At 47.9% G+C, this 13,441-nt stretch overlaps 1 protein-coding gene across 6 annotated transcripts in view; it reads right to left on the bottom strand.

Moving 5' to 3' along the window:
• LOC120953708 (uncharacterized) overlaps window positions 1-13,441 on the bottom strand; it is a 51,163-nt gene that overhangs the window by 19,461 nt on the left and 18,261 nt on the right. The window contains exon 1 of one of the 6 annotated variants that reach the window (XR_007451949.1): window positions 11,502-11,945. The exons of 2 other annotated variants lie outside the window; for them this stretch is intronic. Coding sequence is in view for 1 of the 4 variants with exons in the window: in XM_040373892.2 (XP_040229826.2) it covers window positions 11,369-11,476 (108 nt within the window). In the remaining 3 variants the exon portion in view is untranslated. 3 more of the 6 variants (XR_007451953.1, XR_007451950.1, XM_040373892.2) reach the window with 3 other exon arrangements.

Genomic DNA, 13,441 nt, shown 5'->3' on the forward strand with positions numbered 1-13,441 from the left:
AGCGTAACATATGAAAATCATTTGTCCAAAACTCATAAGCCACCATCAAGCCGTGCAGCTCATGAGCAAGAACGCAAAGAAAGAAGCAGTAGCAAACAGATAAACGTAATCATCGATTAGAATTGCTTTCCCAATGTCACCTGCGCATTTTTTTCTCTCTCTTTTACTGCCAATCGGTTCCACATGTCTCGGCGTATACGGCGCCATACGGGCCTCAGGTTTTTGTCCCACGTTTTGTCTAAACCGACACCGGGCCGGGAAGGACAAATCTTGGCGGCATTGACTTAAATCACACACTCAAATCGTTACTACGTGACTGGATTGGAATAACAAATAGTGCCATGTTAGGGGGGGAGGGCCACTGTTTGGTAGGATGAATGGCTGGCTGGATGGATGGGTGTGCATAAATCGTCCAAAATGTCGATCATGTTGATGTCTTCCCAGGCAACTGCTCGGAGGAGATGTTCGTATCGGGGGCTTAGCATACACATGCACGCTCACACCGTTCGATGCCAATGGTCGCCCGGGACGATCCATCACTTGGTGCGGGATGATGGGCATAGCATAGTGGAGAGCTGTTAGGAATTTCTAATGCCGAAATCCTGAAAAGTAAATAAAATGCAAACTCATGCCCTGCAAAGCCGAGGATGCCGATGGGATCAGAAGTCAAATCGTTCGTTTGCGTCGAGACAAATGTTGCGGGAAGAAAGAGTGACAAACGCAGAGAGGCTCCGATCTACCGTGTGCTGAAGAAGAAATGCTTAACGGCGCTAAGCAGGAAACCGACATTTGTACTGTGCTGAGCGTAAACTGTGCGATGTGAATTTCTTCTTTTTTGTAGCATCTCCTTGCAACAACTCTTTGCATCGTGTGTAACTGTGGACATAACTCGAAAGATGCTCTTTACGGGCGCCCCGACAGACAAATAGCAAAAGTGTGAATGGGTTTCCGCACTCGAGCATTGGTTTGCATTAATGATCATCTTTCCTCTGAAGTTCTTTGCTTCGTTCGCGCTTCAAAGCACGTGTGCTCCCGGCCCAATGCGAGTGAGGTAAACTTCCAGAATTTAATTCATCCAATTTGGCGCAAACACGTGCCGTAATGTGCGCCCTACACAAAATTCCATTAAAGCAGCTTCATTAGGCAAACGCTTTTACCTTCGGTGTCACAACACTTTCGCTTGAATTTAATAAGCCTGCCACAAGCGCGTAACCAGGCGTACAATAATCGGTGGCCCCAGGGTTACCCGGGAGTCGACATTTTCTCCGCCTTTGCCCGTTTGCCATTACAACTCCGCGGTTCTTGCGGTTCGGGAACTATGCTCTTAAGGTTGTCACAATTAATTACAATCCAACTGGTTGGTTTGAGCTTTTCGCAACAAAAAACAAAACAAAACAAAGAAACTATCGCTCAATACAGGTTGGTTGGCTTGTATCTTGTGTGCGTGCGGCAGAATCCTCCTTATTGCGTACTAACGAACCGTCGTCGAGGAAGCCCCAGACCGTTAAACCCTCAGCCCTACGGCACCCCATTTACACGATGTCATTACGAGCATTGGTAATTAATCAACGACCAACAATTACCCACCCGCCGGTGGAGAACAAAATTCACGTGGGGGTGGGCGACGGAAATGGCCACGCATTCCAACACACTGCCACTGCACTGGCTAATTAAAGTGTCCCTCTTTAAACAGCAGTTAAGCAGCGCTTCAACATCACCGGAATTGTGTAACAAGTCACCCCGCTCCCCGTCAGCAAAACCCGGGGCACAAAATCACGGACTCCCGGACGGGTGTTTCGAATTATTGAAACATACACAACATGCACATACCGGCAGCCAAACGGGCAACTCAGAGACGCACGCTGTGGGAAACCATACCCGGCCATCAATATTTCATGTGCGGGCGATTGAAAGGAACGCCCGTGGGAAAAACGCCCGCGTGGTTCATGCGCCTACCACCAGCACCATCACGCTTCCTTCCTTATCCAGCATTCAGAGTTAACCTGCGCGATAGCCACAGGTCCCGCGGTGATGAGATGAGTCTTTTACTCCGCTCTTCCCGATGTTCGGCTACACATCCAAGCCCCATTCGCTTATAGATTGCAGTGTAAAGCGCAACGGGAGTTCGCTGTTCGCTGATGGACGTATTCCAGGCCGTTTCTGGGGAGGAAGCAGGGCCTCGTTAGGGCTGCTCATTTGCGGCACCCTAAAAATGCAACTAGAATTCCACACCAATTAACCACGGCAGCCAAGGCGGGCTGGCGCATCCCGCAATGGATTGAATTCTTCGTACGCTCGGTTCGCTCGTTACGATTTCCCAATGATTTCGGTAACTAGCATTGATGGAAGCTAGAACCCTCGAGAACGATTTTGGCGAGGGAGGAAAATTTGGGAACTGTACCGCTTGGGGCAATCGATTCCACAGTGGCCTCAATATCTCCAGCCATCATTGAGCCGATCAACAGTTGAATGTGTGTGTTGTGTGTGAATTTTCTCTTTCTCTCTTTCCTTCTCTTTCCGTGCGATACGATGGCTGCTAGTTCCGGTCCTAATGACTATACCATACTTCCCCGCGTTTGCTCAGCACTGAAAGTGCGCATCGGCATGTGTGAGGGACATGCTGTACGTCAGCCTCGGAACAGTTTCGTTACCTCAAATCTATTAACACAAAACACAACAGTGTCGCGCACGTTTCAGGATTTCAGGCAACTGGGACGGTTCCCAAAACCAACGCCCAGTGTCCCCAGCAGTCCACCAGCATCGACAAACGGTCCTCCTACAACAACGAGCCCCGCCGTCACTGATTTATCTGATTTGCATGCTGCACGCGAAGTTCTCGATCGATGGGTGGGCGGCCGGTAGTTGGCCGAGCCAAACGCTACACGATTAGGGTGAATGAATTGTGCAGCGTTACGTGTTCGTTATGGTTATTAAGCCGTATCAGCTCGGCCGCAGTGGCAATTCAGCGCAAGACCGCACGTGGTACACCGGTCACATGGAGCTGCCGGTCCGTGCGTGTGCGTGCAAAGGCACGAGATCGAATACAAACCCTCACTCCACGGCATCCTTGCCGACACTCTGTGCTGTGCTGCCTCAAAAACACGAGCCATAACACATCGAGAACAGAGGACTATCGTGATGGACGGTGGCGGCCGGACACGTCCTGGTCTGGTCTGGTGTCACAATTTTCCAACGAATGTCCGTACAAATGACACATCTTCTGCAGGCTGCCCCGGGACCCCGCACCGGCAACCGTCCGGGCCGAAAACATGTCTGTTGACGGACGGTGCCAACCTGCAGCCCATTCCCGGAAGCTTGTACTCACATTCCTCGGTCAGCAAGCCGTCCCGTGATGGCCGCCGTGGGGTAAACTTTGCCTGGCTGCGACAGCTTCTGATTTGCACTAATAATAAACATATTTATTTTCGCCACCTCCACCATCTGTGTTCGTCGGTGTGGGCCGGGCAGCTGATACGATGGCAGCCTTCCTCTCGCCGGGATTAACAGGGCGACCAGGAGGGGGTGATCCGGCGTCATCCGGCTTGTGTCGGCTGGAACATAAGTGATAAGCTGGGCTGGAGAGCATGTCGATGGTGCGAGGTGCACATCCACTTTCGCGGTTTTCCACCTCCCTTCCCCAAGCACGGTGGTGATGGTGCAGTTATGATGGACACTTTATCTAGCGCGCTGCAGATTTGTTGTCCGAGTGCACACTCGGACACTTCGCAATCGGGGAGCGAGAGCGTGTAATACCGCACGCGGCCCGGTTTGGTTCTTCGTCGGGGCTGATTAATTATATCATTGTTGTAGTAACGGCGTGCCCAGCGGGCTGTACAGTAACATGCAACCACGCTCGGCAGCAGCGAACGGACGGTCCGATGCACGATGACGATGTAAGTAATTCCACCATCAACCAGCTCCAGTGTGTCCTGAGGGCTTCAGAATTCAGAATTTAGCATCAGTGCGACCGGTCGGAAGACGGGCGCTGCTGCGATAAAGGGCCCGTTCTTCGTGTGCGCTCATGTAAGCGGGCTGGAAACTGCGAACCTCGTCGGTAGCTCAGACGGATGCAGTTGTTTAAATGAATTTAAAGTTCCAGCTTTTTGGGTGATAAACTTTAAGGCTTTTCAAACGTGTTGTTACCGAAAATGTACAGTTTGTATAACTCGTTTCTTGCCCAGTAAGGCTCCTCGACACTGCACTAGGCAGTGATGCTTCATTCTAGCGCTACATCACTTATCGATTTGAACTATTTTTATACCTTCTATCGATACAATCATAGTTAAATACCAACGACAAACCTACCTCACACAATGTATATCGAACAAATAAGACGGGCCGTCACGCAAGCACCTCTCAGCCGGCTGTCCGGTCCAGTCTGATAACATCTGGCACCCAGGCTAATGACCATTTCGTGTATCAGATCCCGATTCGATTACCGATGGCTTCCGGCGGTGGAAAGAAAGGAAGAAACCACTCCAAAACAGACCACTCCTCTCGTCTGTTGACAGTAACAAACAAGAGCAGTGACATAGAAGAAAAAAAACAGTCCATCCCCAGAGAGCCACACACACTATCGACAGCCAGCAACGATTGTGATGTAATCACCGAGGTGTGCCCCCGGGGCGATCGAAATCTTAATACCGATTTGACCCCATACCGTACCCCTCCGGTATTGTGCAAAACGCCGGAACGCCGCGCAAATGTTCTCACCGATTGCAGCTGTCGTTTGCGAAAAAGGAAAAGCGCCTCAAACGCTTCTACAACGACGTAGGGTACCAATGGGTGGATGGAATTCCGACGCGGGGATGGGAGGTAAATTCAAATCAGCGCTCGACCCACGATTCCGAAACCGGCTTCATTCCGGGTACCGAAGCGGTAAGGAAACACCCATAGCACACACCATTACTCAGATCGTTCGATTCTATGCGATGCAAGGCGATTTCTGTAAGGTTCTCGCGCATTGACACCGTTCTGTGTTAGTGGTACAGATGCCCTGCGGGGTGAGAGCCCGTCACATCCGTAATGTTTGGTGTCACCACGCGGTGTCAAAACCATTGCTAATTTGACCGGGGGAGGTCGATTTTCGCCATAGAATTGAGGCCCGAAGCGCTCTCAATCTGGACCGAAAGTTTGGTCGAACGTCTTGACATTAACGCCCGTAGTATGCTGTTGTTCTATTTTTTTTTTATCCAATGTATTGTTTATTTGCTATCAGTTTGCAAATGCTCCCCTCGCTTCTGCTCCTTGCGAATTGTGTGAAGGTGACCTCAAATGATGCGCTGTTACATCGTTTAGCAACCGTTCCTTTCCTATTACGCGAATGTAACAGCTCAGCCGCAGGTAGCTGCATTAAATTGGCCAGTGAAAGTAGGTCAACCAAGCTCCGATTCACAGATTGTCATTAGGTCGTTACGATGCGATCCGGTGGCAGCAAATGAAAAACATCGGATCCAATAAAAAGTGGCACCATAATTAGACGTAATTCTTTGTACGATTTGGTCCATCCCTCGTTGAGCTGAACGAGCTTAAGTGATTGTATTAAAATCTTTACCAAACTTGCTGCAATCTCGACAGTTGACCCGAATGACTCAAACAAGAGGGCTTAATCTTTCAGCCCAAGACCTTATGCGTATTATTAACCTCCGCTCACTGGTAGATCTGGTGATTGGTGCCGCACCAGCAGCAAACTAGACCAATGCGTCTAGACCAGGGGTCTCCAAACTTTTCAGTTCGCGGGCCGCATTGCTTCACAATCAACTTCGTTGAGGGCCATTTTGACGCTACCTTTAGAATGGGTGGAAGTTCGAATCTCGTTTTAATAAGAAAATACTAGCAAAATACATAAAATTTCTAGAGCTTTCTTTTATTGAATCTTGATTTTCGGCTTCCAGAATTAAAAAAATAAATTTTGATTGGTTAGTCAGAAAAGAAAGCTATTTAATTTAACCTTTACCCAGTCATCGCTGGCCGCATTAAAGGCTCTTGAGGGCCGCATGCGGCCCGCGGGCCGTAGTTTGGAGACCCCTGGTCTAGACCTATCTGCACTCAAAAAGCTCCCACCAGCAGCATCGTTAGCACAGCATTGACCACCGAAACGTTAAGCTAAAAATCAAACACGATCCTACGAAAACAGGTTTCGATGGCTAATTTACACGCGTAAAGGGGGCCACACAAACGTCCACATCCCGTCTTGGCGAACGTTCTTTGAAGACGACGTTGGCGATGGTCATCACACAGCTTCACCGTCTTCCAAGGTCTTCGTGAGAGAACGACAGCGGGATTTTATTTTTATTTTTCGTGTGCTCAAAACTCAGCAAAACAGCTAACAACGATGTTCCACAGTCACGAATGATGGTAGTGGTGAAGGTATGATGTCTTCCGTCCAACGCACTCGCCGCGCCGCTCGCACGCAAAGCCATCGATCGGTATTTGGATCGAATGGTGAGGCCAGTGTGCGGATCGCACACTTTTCATATGCGCGGCTTTCAGGTAGTGGAAAATGCTTTATCCGACAGGGGGGGGGGGGGGGGGGGGGAGTGGAAGCATTTTTACGCCATATGGATCGTGGCTCGAACTATTCACGCGATTCACCATTTTATCCATCCGTTTCATCTGTTCTGCAGTTTCGGGTTGGGGCTTTCATCGTACACCGACCTGTGGGGGAGGTGCGTCGCATAGGAAAGAGTAAAAGTTTTCTATTTTTTGCCTCCTATTTTCTCACACCTCTCCCCCTGCTTCTGCTGGTATTTTGTTTGTGTGTGTGTGTGTACATTTTGCTTCAAGTTCGACTCACGTGCCGATAGAAACGCTCGCGGTACGCACGTTTCATGATGTTATTTAAACGTGGCTAATAAATCATGAACAAAGCCGAACCGATCATACCACTCCACCAGGGTGGAAAATGGAAATGGGAAAGCTGAGTGTGCGCGAAATCGGTTGCATTCTGAGGCTCGTGTATGGCTCGTGGGGGACTCCAAGAGTGGAGTCCGGGTCAACGTGCACAAGCAGTGTTCGCTTTTGGAAGGGATGTGAAGACGAATCGAAAGTAAGAGAGGAACATTGTAAGGCAACAAAGTGGTGCTGTTTTGCCTAGGGGTAGCACACACTTTTGGTGTGATTCAAAGGCAAACTTTTTTACGGAAAATGGCAAAAAAGATTAATATAGTTATGCGTAAGGTCGAGTATCAATTATTCTCAATTTAGCGGAATATTATTGGCAGTGTCAATGCCAACCAGTCGACGGTACGCTGAAGAAACGATGAGATCGTAACAACTTCACCCCTTCCAGATTTGAGCAAATTTCTCTTATTTAATAACTGCCCAACTTCACTTTACTCTACGCGGCCAGTGCAAACGAATGCCCAAAGAGAATGCCGTCTCCAAAAGCTCGGCTTCAAAATTATCTTCTTTTTGCTGTTGTTAATACAACTTTTCGGCGAGAGGTCAAGAGACGGGGTTCGACTGCACCGAGAAGTACCATCCACGAGTCCAAGTGGCCACCGCCACCAACACAGACCCAATGCGCCCATTAGTGTGCTTCTACCTCTTTCTTGCTTTACTACTGCGCCACCGCTGTTACCTCAAAAGCAGCACCCAAAATCTCCACACCACCAGGTAGCATGCCATAAAATGGTTCCAATGACGTAAAAAGTAAGAGTGATGTAGAGTGGAGCATCATAAAAGCAAGAAGACGTTGGGGCTGCCTGATGCCCCAAAGCAGGAGGGGGCGGAATAAAAACAACATCTTGCCACGGTGCGCCATCCGATCCGATGATCCGCGTTGCCCTCTCTCGCGCAGAGTAATGGCTGGAAGTTGGGGAAAAATGTTTGCAATGTTTGGCGCTGGCAAGGCTTTGGGTCGGAAGTCTGGCACCTGGGGGAAAGAAAAAAGGCGGGCGTTGAAGAAAAATGCAGACGCGCGCGGTGAAAAGATGAAATAATGAACCTCTAATATGATGCCATCGCGGGGGGCTGGGAGAAACTTTTTTGCTTTGTTTATGGAAGATTTGATTTTCTTTTCGTTTTTGGCTGCTGTGTGCGTGTGTGTTTGATTTTCATTCGGCACAACGAAGCTTGCCCGTCGCTTGATAATAAACGGTAGCAAAATGGTTGCAAAAGTTTGAACACAAACAGCGGCGGAGTTTTTCCCGCCCGCTGCGTAAGGCGCACGTGCGCAGACTGGTAGTAAAATCGCATTTTTAGGATGCAAATCCCGCCCAGCTCGGGCACGTTAATGATGGATTAAAAGTTTGTTCTGATGGGATTCTTTTACCGTCTGCTCCGCTCTAGCGGAAAGCGAGAAGCCTCGTCGGTGTAGTTAAGAAAATATGTTTGCAGTATTCCATATTTGTTAAGTTTTAAGCGTGTTTGGTACATTTTTCATGACCCAACAAATCGAAATATAGCTAACCAGCACATCACTGACTTCTTGGTGGTTGTGCCCTTTAGATCGGAATTGATTTTATATTATTCATCGTGACCGGCGGAACAACAAAACAGCAAACCCAACTCCAATGCTCGGCCCTTAACGATGCGAACCATTCACAAATAAGCTGGCCGATCGATCGTGTACTTCACCCACTTTTGCCAGGCTGCAGCTACAGATAGAGTTCATGAATATTGGCCGAGATCGATTCCTCAAAACCAAAACAAAAAAAGGAGGACGCGTGGCCAATCAAACAATCGACTTCGGCATCGAAAAGACAGTCGTGCGGTGTGGGAAAGCTGGAAAATTTCGACCCAACGTTTGACTAACAGCACGACCAATGCTAAGACGGATGCACCCCATGCAACGCAACGTGAGCTGAGCCCCGAACGCCCCAATGCATGAGAAACTGCAACGCCCTCCCTTCCCCAACCGTTGCATATTCGCGCAGTTGGTCCGTTTGTTTTCCTTCTTCGTTTTTCCCCTACCTCGGAATTGCAAGACTCGTTTACCACTGTTCCCACTGTCCCCCACTCCCTCCCCCTAAAAAGGTTGGCAGACCACACGGACACTGACCGCGATCATGGCTGAATGCACATGAATGCACTTTTCACGCTATTCTCGGTCGGCGAACGCTTGGCGGGTCGCACTTTTCGGGGACTCACTGGGTCAGTGGGTTTTGAATTGCAAGACGGCTGAAGGGTTAAATGGCGTGTTCGAGCGGGGGGGGGGAAAGGAAGGGAAGGGGGAGCAAAGCTCGTTTAAAAGGTAACGTGTGGCTGCGTACGCGCGCAAGATGACAAAAGTTGGGGCAAATAAAGACAGACGGTAAGAAAAGCCGAGATTCATTCGACTGACCTACTTTCCCGGCAGTTTTTCTTTCTGCACAAACGCACGTTGGTCGCTCGCATCGGTGAACCCCGGTGAGCACGGGACGTGACCATTCTCCCTGGGGTCATCAATGTATGCATTCTTCCCCGGGGGAGAATAATCCCGCTGCTGCAGCGAATTGCGTCTTCCACTAACTGAATTGTGATGTTTATGTTCTTTGTTTCAATTAGCGATAGCTCCCCGCGGCACACATGCACCACAAATCAATCCTCATCGCCCTGCAGATGAATCGAAACGGGACCAAATTTACTGTGTTCAGTAATTGAGCTGCTAGATAAATTGTGTTGCATGTGTCGCAGGCCTAATGATCGCGCCGATCTTTCGACTCGCTTTCGTACCGCCTTCCCCCTATTCCTAAGATTGACTGTGCGAGACGGGGAACGCCAATGGGGAAAGATTTCACTTCTCACACATCCCCCTCGCTGATTTTCCCTTCCTGCTCACTGCACCAGAGTTTGCTTTCACCCGGCCGTCACCATTTGGCGGAGCGCACGGGAGATGTGCACAATGCACAGACGCCTGCCGTCGGGGTGGGGGGTCTGTGGCTTCGCCGGAATGCAATCGCATGCCAGTGCACCGATACGGAACGGCAACGCAGCCAGCCAGCGGCAGAAAATCAACAAAAAGTGAAATCCCCTTGCCATCGTCGGGAGTTGCCATCTCCACCGTTTTGGTGGGGAGGATGAAGCAGCAAGATCACATCTCATGCGGTGAACGGACACATCAGGCAAACAGGTTCTTCTCACAGCGTTCCGGGATGAGCAAGGGCATGATAGGGGATAGACTGGGGAAGAATGTTTGTTGTGCTTAGGTTCTATGTCAAAGTGAAACTGAAATAAAGTTTTTTCATTTGGAGACCTTCTCATTCATACAGGAGGGAATAACATCGAATCATGCAATGTAGTAGAGGTTAAATTGTGTCAAACAAGGTCACAAGAGGAAACAAATCGTTTCTGTGCGTTAGTTTTCCATCCCAAAATTTTGTCTTCTCATAACACTGCTCCACGAAACCTCAACAACTATCATTCTATTTCATTATGTTCATTTACCGAATTCATTTACGACAAAGGTATTGGTCAAGTAAGAAATAAATAACAAAACATGCGGCATGTCGTGCAAAAACAGCAGATGAGAAGTTCGCTTATGCTGTGCCTATGCTACAGACGATGATGCTGCGTGAGAAGCATTGGCGAGAGAACGGGTGAGAGAGATTGTGAGCGTGAATTTGAGCTCCGCACGGAGCGCAGGGGTACACAACCCACGGCCTTCAGATTGTGTTGTGCCTTCAGAGCACATGTTTTATTTTTATTTTTTTAATATAAACTGTTTTGTATCATAAGGAATTACTGAGCATATTTTATCACACAGTTGTCCATTTTTTCACTTTTGCAATGTTTTTTAATCTATTTTTGTTTTCAGTGAGCCACAAAACTGAACAATATTTAAATTCTGTTTCAGCTCCATTGCTTAACCATACCTCCCGACAAGGTTGCTCACCCCTGCTCGACGGTGTACCGTTGGTTCGTAGCTGACACAAAATCGATAAACCCTCTCTCACCTGCTATTTTTCTCCCATCCACCAGCCTACTTTGCGGGGCGATTTCGTGCAACATGAATTAGATGCTGGGAGGTTCGGGGCATTTTCTAACATTTCACAACACGGCAGACGTCTTTGCACCTAACCGCATGACCCCAAAAAAACGGTACACGACCTTCTCAAAGCTTCCTCCTCACACACCAGTCACCAGGCACATCTCACCTCGCCGTCTCACGCAGCTGGTTTCGTTCGATATTTTCACGTCTGCAGCAAACGTCAAAACAATGCGCACCACACCAACACCACCAACACTACCACCACCACTACACGCGAACCAAACACTGCATCAGAGCCCGTGACTATTCACAATGTTGATAGGGAGGTTTCCTAAACAAATCACTTTCCGCCACTGGCCGACAAACACACTGGATCGGGGTTGAAATCTAGGCGGAAATAACATTGAAAACTACGCCGCGCACATCGCCGTCGGGCGGATGACGTACGGCGCCTACCCGTTGTTTACAGCGATCCGAGTTCCGCGGATGTGGGTGCAGGAATTCGATCACGTTCGTAATTAAATTCGGCTGCAATGCTCTACACACAGCCTCCTCTGGCAACATTCGGTCGCAACTGGCGTTTGCTTACCCTTTTTCCGCTGATGGGTCGGTCACATTACAGTCGGCCCGCTCGCTTGCTCGTAAGATGCACCTTGAGATGATAACGCACAGACGAACTCGCGGACTGATAGCGCGTGCAATGCGTGTAAGCTGCGCTGGAAGAAGATGGAACCAATCCGAGACCAATCCGTTCGGGTGAATTTGCACACGCCAACCGATAGATACGTCGGTCACCACCGCTCAGCACACTTGCGGTCTGATACTAAAATCCTGTGTGCCTGGAGTACGCGGCGACAACACATTTCGCGTTTTTATTAGCCTTTTATTAGATGAAGCTGCACGGCACAAAACGAAAAAAAACCCCGCACACACACGGTTCCGTTCGTCGCACGGAACACAACACACGGGCAACAAAACACAACCGTTGGTTTCGGGGCGAACAAACAACAGCCAGGCTGCCCTGTCTGTTAGGGCAGTGATGGGAGAGCGCGCCCGAGAGAGAGAGAGAGAGAGAGAGAACGGCTGGTTGAGTTTGTGCGCCAGGATGTGTAAATTTGCATCCGCACTAGCTGCAGGCCAAAACAACTGTTTGAATTTTGGTCTTGACGCCTTAAGCAAGACAAGAAGAAAGTAACACTAAGCAACAAACACGAAGCAAATTAAGGTTCTTAAGAAAAAAAGTGAAGCAGTTTAAAATAAGACAAAATATAACCTAAACGAGTTAACTCATGTGCAGTATTTAATTTAAGCAATACTGGAAGCTGTAGTAAACATAATAACCATTAGACGAAACTTTTGTATTATTTGTTATTATTTATTTACTCAACAACAAATTTAGCACTTATTTAAAAAATCAAAGCACAAAATGATACAGTAAAAACAAATTCCAACAGTTATAGTTTGATAGAAAAAAAAAAACAATTAAAAAATCATATTGTAAGCAATATCCTACGTGAGAGAGCATAAAACAATTAAGCTGCTAATCTATTTATACAATACCAAACATTGAAAGAAAGTGTTGACTTGCGCCATTAGAAACATTAGACGGTTTCATTTTTACGCACCCAAAAGGTGCGAGAGAATTTGAAAAAGAGAAATCGTGTCTCTACGCGAGAGAGCTATTCTCAATTGAATTGTGTTGAGTTTTCTCTTTATTTCATTTTTATGTGCGCACAGTGAGATCACTGCACAAAATGTTGAGGTAAAAATGGTCAAAGTGAATCTATAGCTACTGAAAGACTGAATTTTATTTGCGAAACTTTACGAAAGTGTGTTATTTTCTTAAATCTACAAATTCTACTTCGGAAAGAAAATATTCCTAATTTTTAAAAATTCTAAAATAATTGAATATACTGAAAATGATTTGCTCACACCTATAGTGTGCACTGTCTATAATGATTTTTTTTTTAAATTTCTGTAACTATCTATGATTGCTACTATTTGATCAAGTCAAGTAGTTGCTAGTAAATTTGATATATTTTATTATTATTTGAAAGTAAGACCTTATTATTGCTCAAAGCACCCGGCTGGAATGTTGGTGCTAATGCAAAACAGAAGTTCATTCCATATTTTACAATGTTTTCTAAACCAAAACACTATTTCCCCTTTCCCAACAGCCCGCCCGCGGCAAAGACCGGACCCGAGACTAAATGTCAACAGCAAATGCAAAACCCGTCCCCGTCCCGCAGCATGGTGTGAGCGAGCCGTCGAAACAAAACCGCCACCGACAATCATCTGTGCTAACGGGTGGCAACATAACGGCGCAACTACGACGGCCACGGGGCAGAGCGAAATGCACTTGCAGGCGGGTTGAAACAAAAAAAAGAGGTGCAGCACCCGCCCGGCCTGGTGGGAAACTGGGTGCGAATTATCTTATGATGATAAACTCGAACTTCCCATTTGCCCTTGGACTGAAATGGGCGGGCGGGAAAAGGGCGGCACTGGAGGATTCGTGTCAGTTCCGACACA

Source organism: Anopheles coluzzii, chromosome 2 (genome assembly GCF_943734685.1).
Source record: "Anopheles coluzzii chromosome 2, AcolN3, whole genome shotgun sequence".
NCBI classification, from domain to species: Eukaryota; Metazoa; Arthropoda; class Insecta; order Diptera; family Culicidae; genus Anopheles; species Anopheles coluzzii.